We start from the raw sequence: 13,662 nt of genomic DNA, 5'->3' as shown, positions 1-13,662 counted from the left end.
GAGAAACTAACACTACAATCCAGGCTGCAAGAACCCTTCAACCCTGCCCCTCCCAGGAGGGCACAGGGTGTTCTGCAACGTATCAGTCAGTTCTGGGGCAAATGCAAACAATACTTTCCGTTACAATAACTTGTATCCAGGAAAAAAAAAACAAAAAAAACAGGGTCCGTAGCGTAGCAGCCAGAGAAAAGTTTACTGGCTTGAGCCAATTGCAGCCTGTGGAGCTGGGCCAAGTTAGCATGTTTTTCTCCGCCTCTGGATGAAGTCATGATTGAAATATGGCATTGAACTTATTTTAAAAAGGGAAGGGGAGTCGGAAAGGCCAGCAACCCTGCAGCAGAGGGCTCCGTGCTGTGGAGAACGTGGTTAGGAAGTGTATGCGCGAGCTTGTCAGCGCTGAGTGGTTCTCAGCCCGCTGACCTTCGCCTCCCACTGGGTGGAGTAGGGCCTTTAAGAGCAGTTGGAATGCAGCTCCCCTGAGCAGCTTAGCCAGTTGTTGCCTGTCTGAACCTCTGCCAGTCCTGGGAGCAGCGCTCAGACCTCAACCTGCAGGCCTCCTTCTGCACCCTCTCCTCTGCCCCTCCGGCCCCCGCAAGATCAGCCACCGGGGAGGAGGCCGTGTCACCTGTCCAGCTATGGGAGAGGACGCCACCCAGGCCGAAAGGTTCCAGCACCCGAGCTCTGACGCACGCCAGGAGAAGCCCTCGAGCCCCAGCCCCATGCCCTCCTCCACGCCGAGCCTGAGCCTGAACCTGGGGTGCCCGGAAGAGGCCATCCGGGACAACTCGCAGGTGAACGCCGTCACGGTGCACACGCTGCTGGACAAGCTGGTGACCATGCTGGACGCCGTGCAGGAGAACCAGCACAAGATGGAGCAGCGGCAGGTCGGCCTGGAAGGCTCGGTGAAGGGCATCCAGAGCGACCTCGCCAAGCTGTCCAAGTACCAGGCCTCCACCAGCAGCACGGTGGGCAAGCTGCTGGAGAAGTCGCGCAAGGTGAGCGCGCACACGCGAGCCGTCCGGGAGCGCATGGAGCGGCAGAGCGTGCAGGTGAGGAGACTGGAGAGCAACCACGCCCAGCTCCTGCGACGCAACCACTTCAAAGTGCTCATCTTCCAGGTCAGTGTCCCCTGCCTGCCCACACGCATGCCCTCTTCCAGCTTCCCATCTGCCCTGCCTGTCACGGGAGCGCACACACCAGGCATTGTCCTTTCTTCCTGCAGCCACGAGTGTGAAATAGACACACAGCTGTGCAAATTGCCCCGGCCACTGAGGCCTAGGCCGAGGCAGGTGCCCCTGGACCAGCAGACCCGGGTCCTTTCCCAGGGAGCACCTGCAGGCACTTCGAACTGGCTGGAGGATGTGCGGGGTGGGGGGGTCCCCACCCTAGCGAAAGGCGGTGCCTCTGCATTAGGAACTGGGGCTCTGGTCAAAGCTATTAGCCGGACGGGACAGCAAATTAATTCAGTGGCTTTTTATTAACTCTTTGCGGAAATGAGAATCACAGGAGTTTTTTTTGTTTTGTCTTAACCAAGAAGTCAGACTCATAACTGTTTCAACTGTGCCTTTTTCCAAAGGCCACTGACGTTTGGGCACCAGCCAAATGGAGGACTGATTCCATTAGGGTTGAATTAGCTCTGTTCTTTAAGACTCTTTTGGGGAAAGCAGCCTTCCTGAGTTCTTTTCTAGCAAATGATGCACTGAAAATGCAGAGCATAACTCTTTACAAACACACTAGAAATGCCTCTCCTTGCTCAGAGAGACCACAACTGTAAAGCAAAATCAAAGGAGTGTTATCAGTTACAATCACAAAGGCCGGTCTTGAATGTTTTCTCCTTCAAAAGGTTGCCTCGGAATAAAAGGGCCACTTTATTTTTTTTAATGCATCAATGATGCAGTTAATGTAGCAAGAGGCTATTTGGGGACAGGGAGGCTTCGTGGGGCTGCTGTTCTGCCAAGTGGTGGGCATTTGTGACTCCAAGGGCAGCCCTGCCTGATGCTGGAAGCCCTTCCGCCCAGAGGAACCCAGCCAGGCCAGGGTCCAGGAAGCGCTGCCATCCTGCCTGCCGCAGGGCTGTCTCCTTGGGATCGCGTGAACAGGGGAGGATTTCAAAGCCATGGAGGGGAGAGGCTATAACCAAATGTTTGATTGTGAAAGGCGCACAGGGCAAGCTTTCATCTCCCAAGAGAGACTCTGAGATCGGGATTTAAATGGAGGGAGCCTTCTTTTTCTAAATGGATCCACTCTGCCAACTTGGAAGCTGGGCCTTCCTAGCCCCATAAAAGGAAAGACTCTTCTCCCTGCTTCCTTGTCACCCCCACACTGCACTCGAGTGTTAGGAAGGTTTGGGCAGCCAGTGTTCTCCTATACATTGCAGGCTTTGACAGCCAGGAAACTTTCTAGCCTTTAATGCAAATACAATAGCTTTTCATGCACCAGATGCACTCAAAACAGATACAGGGAAGCCATATGAGATCCTTACTTTATAAGCCTAAAAGATATTAGAAACCCCAGCTCTCAAGCCATTTCACAATTAAATAATGATCTCCAAACAAAGCCAAACATGCACGGACCTGCTTAAATCTGAGTTGCCAAAGGAAATTTCCCCCCTTTCAGTATGAATTAGGGAAATTATCTCTGGTCTCATCCTTCAGTTGAGAAGAGAGAAAAAAAGCATTTATCTAATCAAGGAGAATCACAGTTTGTCAGGATTGGGTTTCTTTTTGTTTTGCCATAGATGTTCTGCAGATGTAGGGGGCGGGGTGGGGAGGAAGTGTGACAAGAACCTCAAGAGAACTGTGAATCTGACATTTTAAAAAAACAGCTACTGGGGAACGTGAGGGCAGGTGCTGTTCTGGAGGGTCTCTTGCAGTCACCTGTTTTGTCACATTGGATTGACAGGTGTGAAATCACAGCCAGAAATGGTGGGAATTCTCTACACAGTGAGAAAAAAGCTGAACTGATGCTCAAGTCCAAGGGAAGCTAAGAGAATCCCAATCAAAATGTTCAGTCTGCATCCGGGGCCCTCACTGTCAGCCCTAGGGACACCTGGAAAAGCATATTAGGAGGCAGGGAACTAGAAGTGAGTACCTGGCTCATTCTTGAGTCATAGAAGATCCTTTACTCGCCAAAGAATATTAGAAATCTCAGCTCTCAAGGATTCACAGGATGATTGTTTAGAAAAACAAATGCAAGCAGAGTCCTCAGTGGAAAGGTTGCTGTTTCTCTTCTTTCTCACACTAGAGATTTCAGTAGGGTAGTAATTATGCCCATCCCACAGATGCAACGCTAAGTTCTGTAAGAGAGTGGTCCACACAATGTAGTGGTCATAGAGATAAATGTTGGAGTCACACAGGTACTGGTTCAAATCCTAGGTTCATCACTTGCCAACTATGTGACCTGGGACATATTTTGTAGCTTGTTCAACCTGTTTCCTCATCTATACACTGAAGATATTAAAAGCAAGAAACAATGAGCACTTAAGCCCTACATACATTGTTAAGCATCTTTCTCTGTGTTAACTCCTATATCCCCAATTTACAGATGAGGGTGCTCAAATTCAGAGAGGTTTATATTTTGCCTGCCTGAACTTATTTAGTAATCAAGTGCTGAAGCGGGGATTCAGATTCATGTTTAATTGGTTTCTGAGAATGTACTCTTAAACACCAATGCTTGCTTGCTCATCTCTCTAGTATTGGTAGGAACAAAGGAAATAACATATTTAAATAGCACAGGCTGGCATGGTGTAAGTGTACGATGAGTAGAATCTAAACCTGAAGGTCACTGGCTCAGAGAGGAGGCTACATTTGTACTTGGATAGAAATGGACTCGTGCCTTGGTTCACAAACTTAATTCTTTCCACAATTCTGGTCACAAACCGAGTTGGACAAGAACTGAGTCAAATTTCCCCATAACGTCAACATTGAACCTAACCATTGGATTTGATTTGGTTCATGGAAAGAATGAAGTTCGTGAACCCAGGTTCCACTGTATGGCTCTTGGGTCAAAACTGACCCCATTTTCAGAGGATCTTAAAAAAGCAATGCTTATGCCTTTTTAGTTGGGACTTATTAAAGCCTATTACCACCATATATCAGATGTGTGCTACCATGTCACAATCAGCATTGTTGTCTCATCTCCACCAAAGGGAAGGACTCTGGCCCAAGGACCTTCCTTAAGCAGTCCCTTCCAGTAGCAGCACAGTCCTCCCTGTGTGACAGAGGCCACTGTCCTAGAGCTGCAGGGACTGGCGAGGACAGGAAGTCATCGGGAACTCTTTGCATCTTTGATAGTCACTTCCATCCCACTTGTATTCTGAGCTGGGATTCCCCTTACAAAATCCACTGACTTTCTATTTTAAGACCAGAAAAGTGTGCAAAAATAAGAGAGATAAGAAAAGCTGTCCCCTGTCTTGAGCATACTTAATACTGTAGCACTGAGAAAATTACATTTCCATTTTGTGAAGTCCTGTCATGTCCTCTAAAATCTACAGGGGTATTTGTGTGTGTGTGTGTGTGTGTGTGTGTGTGTGTGTGTGTGTGTTGGTTTGTTGGCTGATGGGTTGACTAGATAGTTACATATTTGCATTTTTTTTCCAAAATGCAGTTTGTAACTTGTTCTTAATTTGTCCTACTTGAAACATGTCATGGGTTTATTTATTGAAATCTGTGCTGAACTTTGCAACATTGCTGTAGCTGTTAAGCATCTAATTCCTTGGCTATTACCTCAAATTATAACCAGTAGCATCTAAAACTGGGGAAACATTCATCTCCCTTTCAAAAATTAAATAAATTTTTGGAGTCCTAGTTGAACTCACCAGCTTTCTGTTTTAATTGTTTTGGTAACACCTTCAAATCAATGTTTGAATTCAAACTGCTGAGATACAACCCAGCATAAATGAAGTAAGACTCATAGGCATTGCTTATCAAAAAGCAAATGCTAAAGAAAGACAAGCACTAATACTTTGCCTGTGAGCCCAGCTATCTTTTACCAAAAAAATGGAATTTATAGAGAACATCAGTGAATTTACAGCTAAGAGGAGATTTTCTCCAGTGGTTCAAGAGCTTCAAATTTCCCTGGGAGCTGGCGCAGAAGGTGTGGTGTCCACTTCTGTCCTCTTAGGGTTCTAATAATGATTATTTGAAAAAGCAGTCTGGGAATAATTTCAAATCCAGAGACCAAAATGAGACTCCTCATGGACTGCTAACGTTTTCCTCCACGTAAAAATTGTGAATTGGGCAAAAAAGTACAAAGGTTAGATATTTGCAGTGGGTACATCTTGGGGAATTGGGCCCATAAATGTGTTCAAATATTCATCATTTCGGTTCCTTCGATGAAAGCAGAATTTTAGAAAAGTGCTAAAAGTGTAATCTCTTTGGACTGTTTTAAAATTGATTTTTAAAAGACTGTTCTTTTTTTCAAAGCCACTACTTTAAAAACTGTGAAATTAGTATAGGCTTGAAAAAAATGGAGATGTGGACGATCACATGTGTCTTCATATGCCAGCTGGCCATATTTGTATCACATTGATCAACACTGGCATCATGGGATATCCATCTTGATGCGTTACTTACCCAGTGCCTTTCGGTTTATCAGATAAACAAAATACTAGCTCTTATTGTTATTATTTACATTTACTGAATGTTAGCACTGCCCCCAAGGAATTTAAGCAAATAAATGATTACTGTTGATAGTTCTTTGAAAAAATCATTACATTCTCTCAATATATTAAAATAAACCCTACATTCCTTGTCAGATAAAACCCTTCCAAGCAAATGTTTCCCCTTGCATTATTTTGTCATCTAAATGTTTGAATTCAATGAATGAAAAATGTTCTCCAATGCAACTCAGGTTCTATAGTTTTGATTCTTGCATGAAAGAAACACATTTAACCTTAGTACATTGTGGAATCATTGCTGCGACTTGCTAATTATTTTTTATAGAGTTTAGGTTACTATCACACAATCAAGTATTTTAGAGGTGGAAAGCACCTTAATAATCATTTTGTTTAACTTTATTTTATATCAAAGAAGCAGAGGCCCTAAGAAACCTAGTGACAGCAAGGTTCCACTTTATTAATAATAGAAATTACAGAAAAGAATTGTGAAATGAATAGAAACAAACACTGTAATCCCATTGTGGTAAAGTTCATGTTTCCTGGGTTTTCTATATCACATGTTAAATAATTCAGTGTGATTTGGTTTTTGTTTTGTTTTGTGTTTTTTATGTATAACAAAGAACACCTAACTAGTGTGATCTTAAAAAAAAAAAAAATTAAACCTTGATAACACTGAAAAGTAATGAAACTTTTAAATCCTCCAGAATGTGAAAGACTGCGCACGGATTATAACTAATGCATTTTATTCATATGACTTGCTGATTCCACCAACAGCCGCCCAGGGGTGCAGTGCTAATCAATGGCCTTATCCATTTGGCAATCTATGCCTCAGAAACACAAACTGAAGAACACCATCAATGTGTAAAAGAGACCTATAAATCAGTAAGTCAGCGGGCATGGTTCCATTTTAATAACTAATATTTAGAGGTTATTACATAAAATATTCCAGGGACACACATTTGTGGTCTTCATATCCCTCCAAGATGCCCCACAGCCCTGTGGGAATATGACATCCTTTGTTATTTTTGCCTAACAACAAGAACGATAAGTAAGTGGCAGGACAACAAACTGCTGGCTTCTCTCTCCTTATCCAAGCATGTGAGTGACTTACAGCTGATTTTCTTTTCTACCACTAGTCATGGAGTCTCTTTTTAACAAGTGTGCATTTCTCAATTTGTGCAGAGAAGATTCGCACCTGTAAGAAGGGTCCAGCACGCTGGTGGGTTTCTCTGCGCTGATATTTCCACCAATGCCTGGGACCATTAGTTCACAAAAGTTAATGTAATTTTTCCCTGGGATGTAGGGAAAAATACTACTGCTCCAGAGTTCTCTTCATTCCTCTCTCTTTCATGCCACAGCATATCCATCATATATGTCTGGAGTGCAGTGTTTAATTCTTCCCTCCTTTGAAAACCTCCTAAGGCACCTTGTGAAAGGTCAGAATCAGGAACACCTCTATCAGTGGAGGCCAAGGACCTTTTTGAAAACAGTGACAAATAACCAGCCACTCCTAGGGTCTTCTACTGGGTAGGACTGACCAAGGAAACAGTGCAGCCCACAGGGACTCCTAGTGGTGTTCTAGGGGCCACGAACCCTCAGTAGGTAAATTCCTAAGGAGCAGGATAAACAGTGGCAGAGGTAAGGATGTACACTCCGTCCTTCCACTTGTGAGTGCTGTCAGTCTTGGAGTCTGTAAGGCTGAGCAGGGCATGACAACAGGATACCGAAAGCAGAAGTGTCACCCCCTGTAGGTGTAAAATATCAAGGGGTGTGTGTGTGTGTGTGTGTGTGTGTGTGTGAGAGAGAGAGAGAGAGAGAGAGAGAGAGAGAGAGAGAGAGAGGGCTGCATACAAAGGCAGGGGAGAGGGCGGGTCCAGAGGATCCATTATCTGAACTTCTGACTTGAATTTCTACCACCGTGACACTTCTTCATATTCAAACACCATGCATAGGTCTGGCAAAAGAATAGAGATCTTGAAGAGCACCTGTATGTTTCTGTTTCTAAACAAACATTATGGAAAGGTAAAACCTCCATGTGCTTAGACAGTTACATGAACCTTTGTGAAAAGAAAGGGCTTGCCTTGAGAGTGGATCCACAAGAGGCCATAAAGTAAGCACTGTCAGGCAGACAGAACATAAAATACTGCCTGGGCAATGAAGATGGCAGCAGAAGCATAGCAGTTAGCCAGGAAGACAGATCCCACTGGCTTCCAGTTGCATACAGACACATCCCACTCTGGATTACCTCTGATCCCGCTGGGTTAGTTTCCGTGGTTGGCATCCAGGACTCTCGTGTAGATGTCCCTGGCGTTTTACAGAGAGTTCTCCTGGGTTCCCACCTCCCTTCCTCAGCTCCCTACCCTAACCTGCAGCCCTGCCCACCTCTGTGCACATCTGATCGCTGTCCTCACAGCTGTCCTCTAAGGCGAAATGTAAGAGAGACAAAAGTGCCTTAGACTCAACAGCAACTATACTTTGGTAATAGTACAATTCACCGTTAGGGAAAGCGGAAATATCAGTAGTTTAATCCTGTTAAAAGTGCAGTTAATAGACCTACCTTTTGTGAGGGTTGGAGAAAGGGAAATTATCAAATTTTTTACTTATGACTACCGTGAGAGCTACACTTTACAAAACGTACCTCCTCTCTGGTAACCAGCCCTTATTTTTACATTTTCTGCCTGAATTTCTGCTTTCCTTACTGAGGCCTTTTCATAACATTTCACTGCACTTTCGGTTTCTTCTTTTCTTGCAAGCAATCTGTAAAACCTTCCTGACCCTCTTGTCAAACCCCAGAAGAAAGTTGCTTCTGGACCAAGCCTCAGAGCCCGGTTAGTCCCGGAATGCATCCTTTTCAGTAATCCCCATCTATGGAGAACGAGGAAATCACCGCCCTCTTAGGCCTTGAGTTCTCCCGATTTCCCAGAGGCACTAGCACTCGGCAAACTTCCTTCCAGTACGGAACTCAGCCCGTTCTTCTGTAGCCCTCAAGCCTTCCTGGCAGAGGAACGTCTCCCTTCCGGCCACCCTGGGAGCTGCTTAGACATCCGCCCTGCCCAGCGAGCGCTCACTGCACAGGCAGCTGCTGAGCTGCAGATGTTCAGGCTCAGTGGAGAACAAGAGAGAGAAGCGCCCACCCTCATGGGGCTTCCCTTCTCGCGAGACAGCTGCACCCTCCACTTGAGCGGGAGCAAGCTGCTCTGCGCCAAGCCCCTCGTGAACGACTCCTGGGCACCCCGCGCTCCTGTCATTGTTTGGCTTCGTCCTTCATACCGTACTGCGAATCCTTTCCATGAAGTTTGAAAGAGAATATGTAATAACTTCACTCGAGTGTGGACTCACTTGGCCCACACCTTCTGTGTTTTCACCTCTGCTCAAGACTTTCTCCTTTGCTTTCAGCAGTTCGTGGAAAGGGTTCAATACTCGTGTGGTATAAAGGGGGAGACAGAGGCTGTCTGCCTTCAGAGGCCCATGGCATGCGGTGGTTAAGGGGGATTTTGAAAGCGTCTCTATCATAGCCAAACTTTGTTCATTTAGACTTTGAGTCAAAAAATTAAAATACAGTCACACTCTTACAGCATACATTTTATTGTAACCCAATCTTACAACTTTTCATCAGTTGATCAAAATTGCACAGTGAGACCAGAAGTTCTCACCATTAACATGAGCTTTGCATGCAGTTTAGATCCCAGATGGATTTTTCGGTACACTAAGTCTGGTTACTCTTCAAACCGAAAGTGTCCCGGGCAGCCCAAGCTGTGCCCGGGTAACCTTCAGGCTCTGGTTACAGCAGGGTGGCCGGCCAGATTCCGGGGAGCTGGGCCCCCTCTGCCAAGGGTGGGAGCCCCACTGTTCCTGGAGTGCATTGGAAAGCTGCTAATCCAGGTCAAACCCTCCAGTTCAGATCTGGAGGAAACTGAGACCCAAGGAGATTAAGTCATTTGCTGAAGTTGCCTGGCCATTTCAACTCAGGCATCCTGCCACACGTGCAGTCCTGCACGGCTTCATCCAGTGGCAATGTGCAGGCACTTTGCTGACGGGCTTGGGTGCTCAGCCGTGTGCCCCAGGTCTGTACAGACTCAAATCTCAGCAGCGGGCCATGCTGTAGGGCCATCCCCCTGGAAGTCTGGAGGCAGGTTCTCGGGCCCTGCTTCCTGAGATGCTGCCCAGGGCCATCCTTGCCTGTGTGAGGGCTGGGAGAGGAGGCGGCAGGGCAGAGGGAAGAGGGGCAGCACCTGAGCATCTCACTGCGCTGGAGCTGGGGCCCCCAGCGGTTGTCCCTAGGGAACCTCTGCTGAGCAACAGGGGACTCCTACCCCGGGCTGCTGGCATGTCCCTCTCACACCTTTCAAAGTGGCCCCAACATCTCACCCCCCTTGTTGACTCCCACAGAGGAGACCCTAAGTGTCAAGGCTCGAGCTGCCCCAGGAAGGCAAGCCCTGCTCCTCCTGCTCAAACTGACATCAGCAAACTGAGTGTGCGCCTCCTGGCCCATGTGCAGTTGGAGAGGGAACCTGACCAGCCTTCCGTGCACCTGCACCTGAAGACTTCTCTATTTTCCCTTTCATCTTGCAACCTGACCTTCAGGCTCTACTGCAGTGAGGCTCGGGCAGGATGTGCGCCCTCTGGTCCTCCTGCCCTCTGGCCTGGGAGGACCGGAAGGAGAGAGCCTCTGGGTTCACGGCAGAGTAACTTACTTTAGCTCCTTTATCTGCGGCTTCCTGGCCTGAGGCACAGCTCACTTCCCCCTGCCTGTCACTGATAGGGCCTTGGCCAGCTGCTCCTCCATACTGCTTGACCCAGCCTTAGGGACGGCCTTCACCAGTTTCGAATGGATGCTTCCCATTCTAGAGAGCCAAAGCCACAAATGCCAGCAGCTCAGGCCTCTTTGCAGCCGCGCCATTAACGCCAACCCTCCGTGGCCATCTTTGCAGGAAGAACATGAGATCCCTGCCAGCGTGTTTGTGAAGGAGCCGGCCTCGGGCGCCGCGGAAGCCGAGGGCGAGCGGCGGTCCCTGGAGGCTACGCTGCACTCGGTGGACCTGTCCTCCTCGGAGGACGAGGCGGCCCGCGACGAGCAGGTGGCGGAGGACGCTGCGGCGGAGAAGACTGAAGAGAGCAGGGCCGAGAAACTCAAGCGCTCCAGCCTGCGGAAGGTGGACAGCCTCAAGAAAGCATTTTCCCGCCAGAACATCGAGAAGAAGATGACCAAGCTGGGCACCAAGATCGTCTCGGCGGAAAGGAGGGAGAAGATGAAGAAATCGCTCGCCTCCAACCATCCGAAGACGCCCCCGGGGGGCAAAAGTTCTCCCTTCAAGGTTTCTCCCCTCACCTTCGGGAGAAAGAAAGTGCGCGAGGGGGAGAGCGGAACGGAGAGGGAGGCCGCGCTGGAGGAGGAGGGGGAGGGACAGGGGGAGGGACAGGGGGAGGGGGAGGGACCGGGGGAGGGGGAGGGCTCCCCCACCGAGGGTCTGGCCTGGCCAGAGGCCGAGCGGGCGCCCAGGAGGGGCAGCGCGAGCCTGAGCAGCACGGAGGACGAGGGCAACCTAGTGCTGGCCCCAGAGGCCCCAGAGGCCCCGGAGGCCGCGCTGCAGCCGGGCCGCAGCGCCTGAGGGACAGCGCCCGGCCACGCAGAGACCCGGGCCTCCCCGCAGCTCTCCTCCAAGACTGCGGAAGGGAGCGGCGTCAGACTGGGTCCTGTACGCTGGCCCGGCCGGCCTGGAGGCCCAGGACAGCAGCGTGCAATGTGGTTCGCTTTCGGCTCATTCCCAGTCGGGTGCGGTGACTGGATTTCTGTGGTCCTCCGTGAAGCTGATCATTGTTTTCCAAGTGCGAGATTATATAACATGCATCAATGTGCAAGGTAAAAGCGTAGCTGCAGCCCTAAGAAGGAAACATTTGCAAAAGGTGGAAGGGGACGTTCAGCGGGTTGTACTGTTGACAGAAATCCGCAGCTTTACTGTGGGTGAAGGACAAGTTGAGAGACAGTGATGTCAGCCAGTGATGCAGGGGAGGGAGTCAGGTCGGGTTTTAGAAGGAAAAAAGGAAGACACGTTGAAAATAAGAGAGGTGGGAAGCAACAATGGCAAAGGCAGCGAAGGGAAAGAGAAGTAGGAGATTAAAAGTGAAATATTGACAGTATTAAGCTTAATTATTTTACTCTTTAAATAACAATACTAAAGAAGTTCCTATATCCTGGAGTAACATGTTCTGTCTTCACAATGTTTTTATTTTCTAATATTTTTAAATAGATAACATTTCATAGTGCTAAAACTGGGTGTTTTTCCCTTCATAAATAAAAGGCATTTCAAATATTTCTCTAAAGAAATTCAGAAGGATGTTGTCTCTTTAACATTGGGATGAATAGAAATCTTAAAAAATAATTAATATGTTTATCTTTTGTAGGAAGTTGGATCATGGTATTCTTTCATTTCTCCCAAATTTGGAATAACCTTTACACTCCAAATAACATGATAGAAGTTTATAAGATGGTGAAATACAAGGCTTGGGAAGGGGAAGGAGGCTATTTCTTTTCTTTTCTGTACATAATAGTAATTTTATTTGGGGCCATATTTTATTGATGCATTAATTTCACTGAATAGTAACATGTTTCTTAACTTCTTAAAGCATACTAGTGTTTTATGTATGTGTACACATTCATTCAGACAGGGTAGTTTGTACTGCTGTCTAACATTACACTAAAATATTGCTGTATCTATTTTTAATTACAAGATGCTAATGTTTGGTTAATTTATAGTTTAAAGATAGTGGACCCAGAGAGCAAATTCTCTACCTTTAGAAGGTACCACTGTAAGTAATCTTATGAGTAGAGGTTACCAAGACAGCATTAACAAACTATGCTTGGTTTTTAATCAAAGGGATAGTAGGATTAACAAAATATATGGATGGTATAACCTACTCAGCTATGTCCTTTCTTTGCAATAATGTTACCCAAATATTGAATTGTTGAATTAACAATGGCTGTGTTAAAGGAGATTAAATAAACTGAAAAATAAAAAAGTCTACTACAACATAGTTTTTGGCAGAACAATTTTACAGCAAGCAGGAGGAATTGATTTTTAAACTCTCTTCCACATGTAGAAGTAACGTTGATTGCTTCAGTCTTGATTTCCCCTATTAACTCTGCATTTTTCCTTGATCTCATTTAGAAATCCAACTCTCATTCCTCCAGTCTAACTTTCTTGACATCACCTGGCCGGTTCTGGAGATCATCTGAATTTATTGCAGTAGCTTGATGAATCTGATGGTTCCATCTGCATTTTTATTGAATGGTAGCTGAGCTTATAGTACTTTAAATGGTCCTGCGAATGTGAATTTACTGAGCTCCACATTCGATTTATCCATTCAGACCAAGCTTTGTCTTTCGGTGTGCCGAAGACTGGGCAGAAGACTTAATTTCTCCGTGGGCCCGCATGTGCCTGTTTAACCTCTCCAGAGTTGCTGTCACTTCTTCTGCTGAGGAGTTGGGGGAATCCAGAGCTAATGTAATGCTTACATTCCCTCTTCAAAAATGCCTTTTCGATTTGTTCTTATAAACTAGCTGCTTGTCAGTGGAAAACAGCACTCTGGCATCTTTCTAAATTTTACTGAAAATCACATTTTATTCTGTGTTCCACATTTGCACCATTAAAGTCCTAAGCAATAAAACAGAGAATTAAGCCAGGTAATTGTTGGGAAACACATACTGCAGGGACTAGCGAGAGCAGCCGTTGTGAAGACGGAAGCCATTTATTCTGGGTTTGCTGAATTATTTGCATACTGGTGAGTATTGCTGAATTATTTGCATACTGATGCGTCTGCCAAGTCCCCAAATTAGATATGTCTTGTTCCCCCCATCCAATAACCCATACCTACCTTTATGTACCCAGAGCTCAAGAACTCAATGAGTTTAGGGACCGAGATCCATATCTGGGAAATATAATTCAGAAGTAAGAAGCGTCTATTACATGGAGCACAGATCTCACAGAAATATGGCAAAAATGTCATTTTTCTACAGGGTTTGTTTTTAAAAATACATAGATAAATAT

The 13,662-nt window shown here is 46.5% G+C and overlaps 1 protein-coding gene across 1 annotated transcript; it reads left to right on the top strand.

Annotated features, from left to right (window-relative positions):
* Window positions 1-420: 420 nt before the first annotated feature.
* Window positions 421-12,637, top strand: Cavin2 (caveolae associated protein 2). The gene is made up of 2 exons (XM_004868987.3): window positions 421-1,118; window positions 10,549-12,637. Exons 1-2 carry the CDS (start codon window positions 636-638, stop codon window positions 11,224-11,226), a joined length of 1,161 nt encoding a protein of 386 aa, XP_004869044.1. The 5' UTR covers window positions 421-635; the 3' UTR covers window positions 11,227-12,637.
* The last annotated feature ends 1,025 nt before the right edge of the window (window positions 12,638-13,662 follow it).

This window comes from Heterocephalus glaber, unplaced genomic scaffold, assembly GCF_053883595.1.
Source record: "Heterocephalus glaber isolate CG9 unplaced genomic scaffold, H.glaber_assembly_v1.0 deba00001778, whole genome shotgun sequence".
NCBI lineage: Eukaryota > Metazoa > Chordata > Mammalia > Rodentia > Bathyergidae > Heterocephalus > Heterocephalus glaber.
This window is presented reverse-complemented; position numbering and strand designations above follow the sequence as displayed.

Bases quoted from the DNA above. Each gene is read 5' to 3' on its own strand.
- Cavin2 (XM_004868987.3), top strand. From the start codon at position 636: ATGGGAGAGGACGCCACCCAGGCCGAAAGGTTCCAGCACCCGAGCTCT. The intron at 1,119-10,548 runs GTCAGTGTCCCC...CCATCTTTGCAG, and splicing joins TCAAAGTGCTCATCTTCCAG to GAAGAACATGAGATCCCTGC.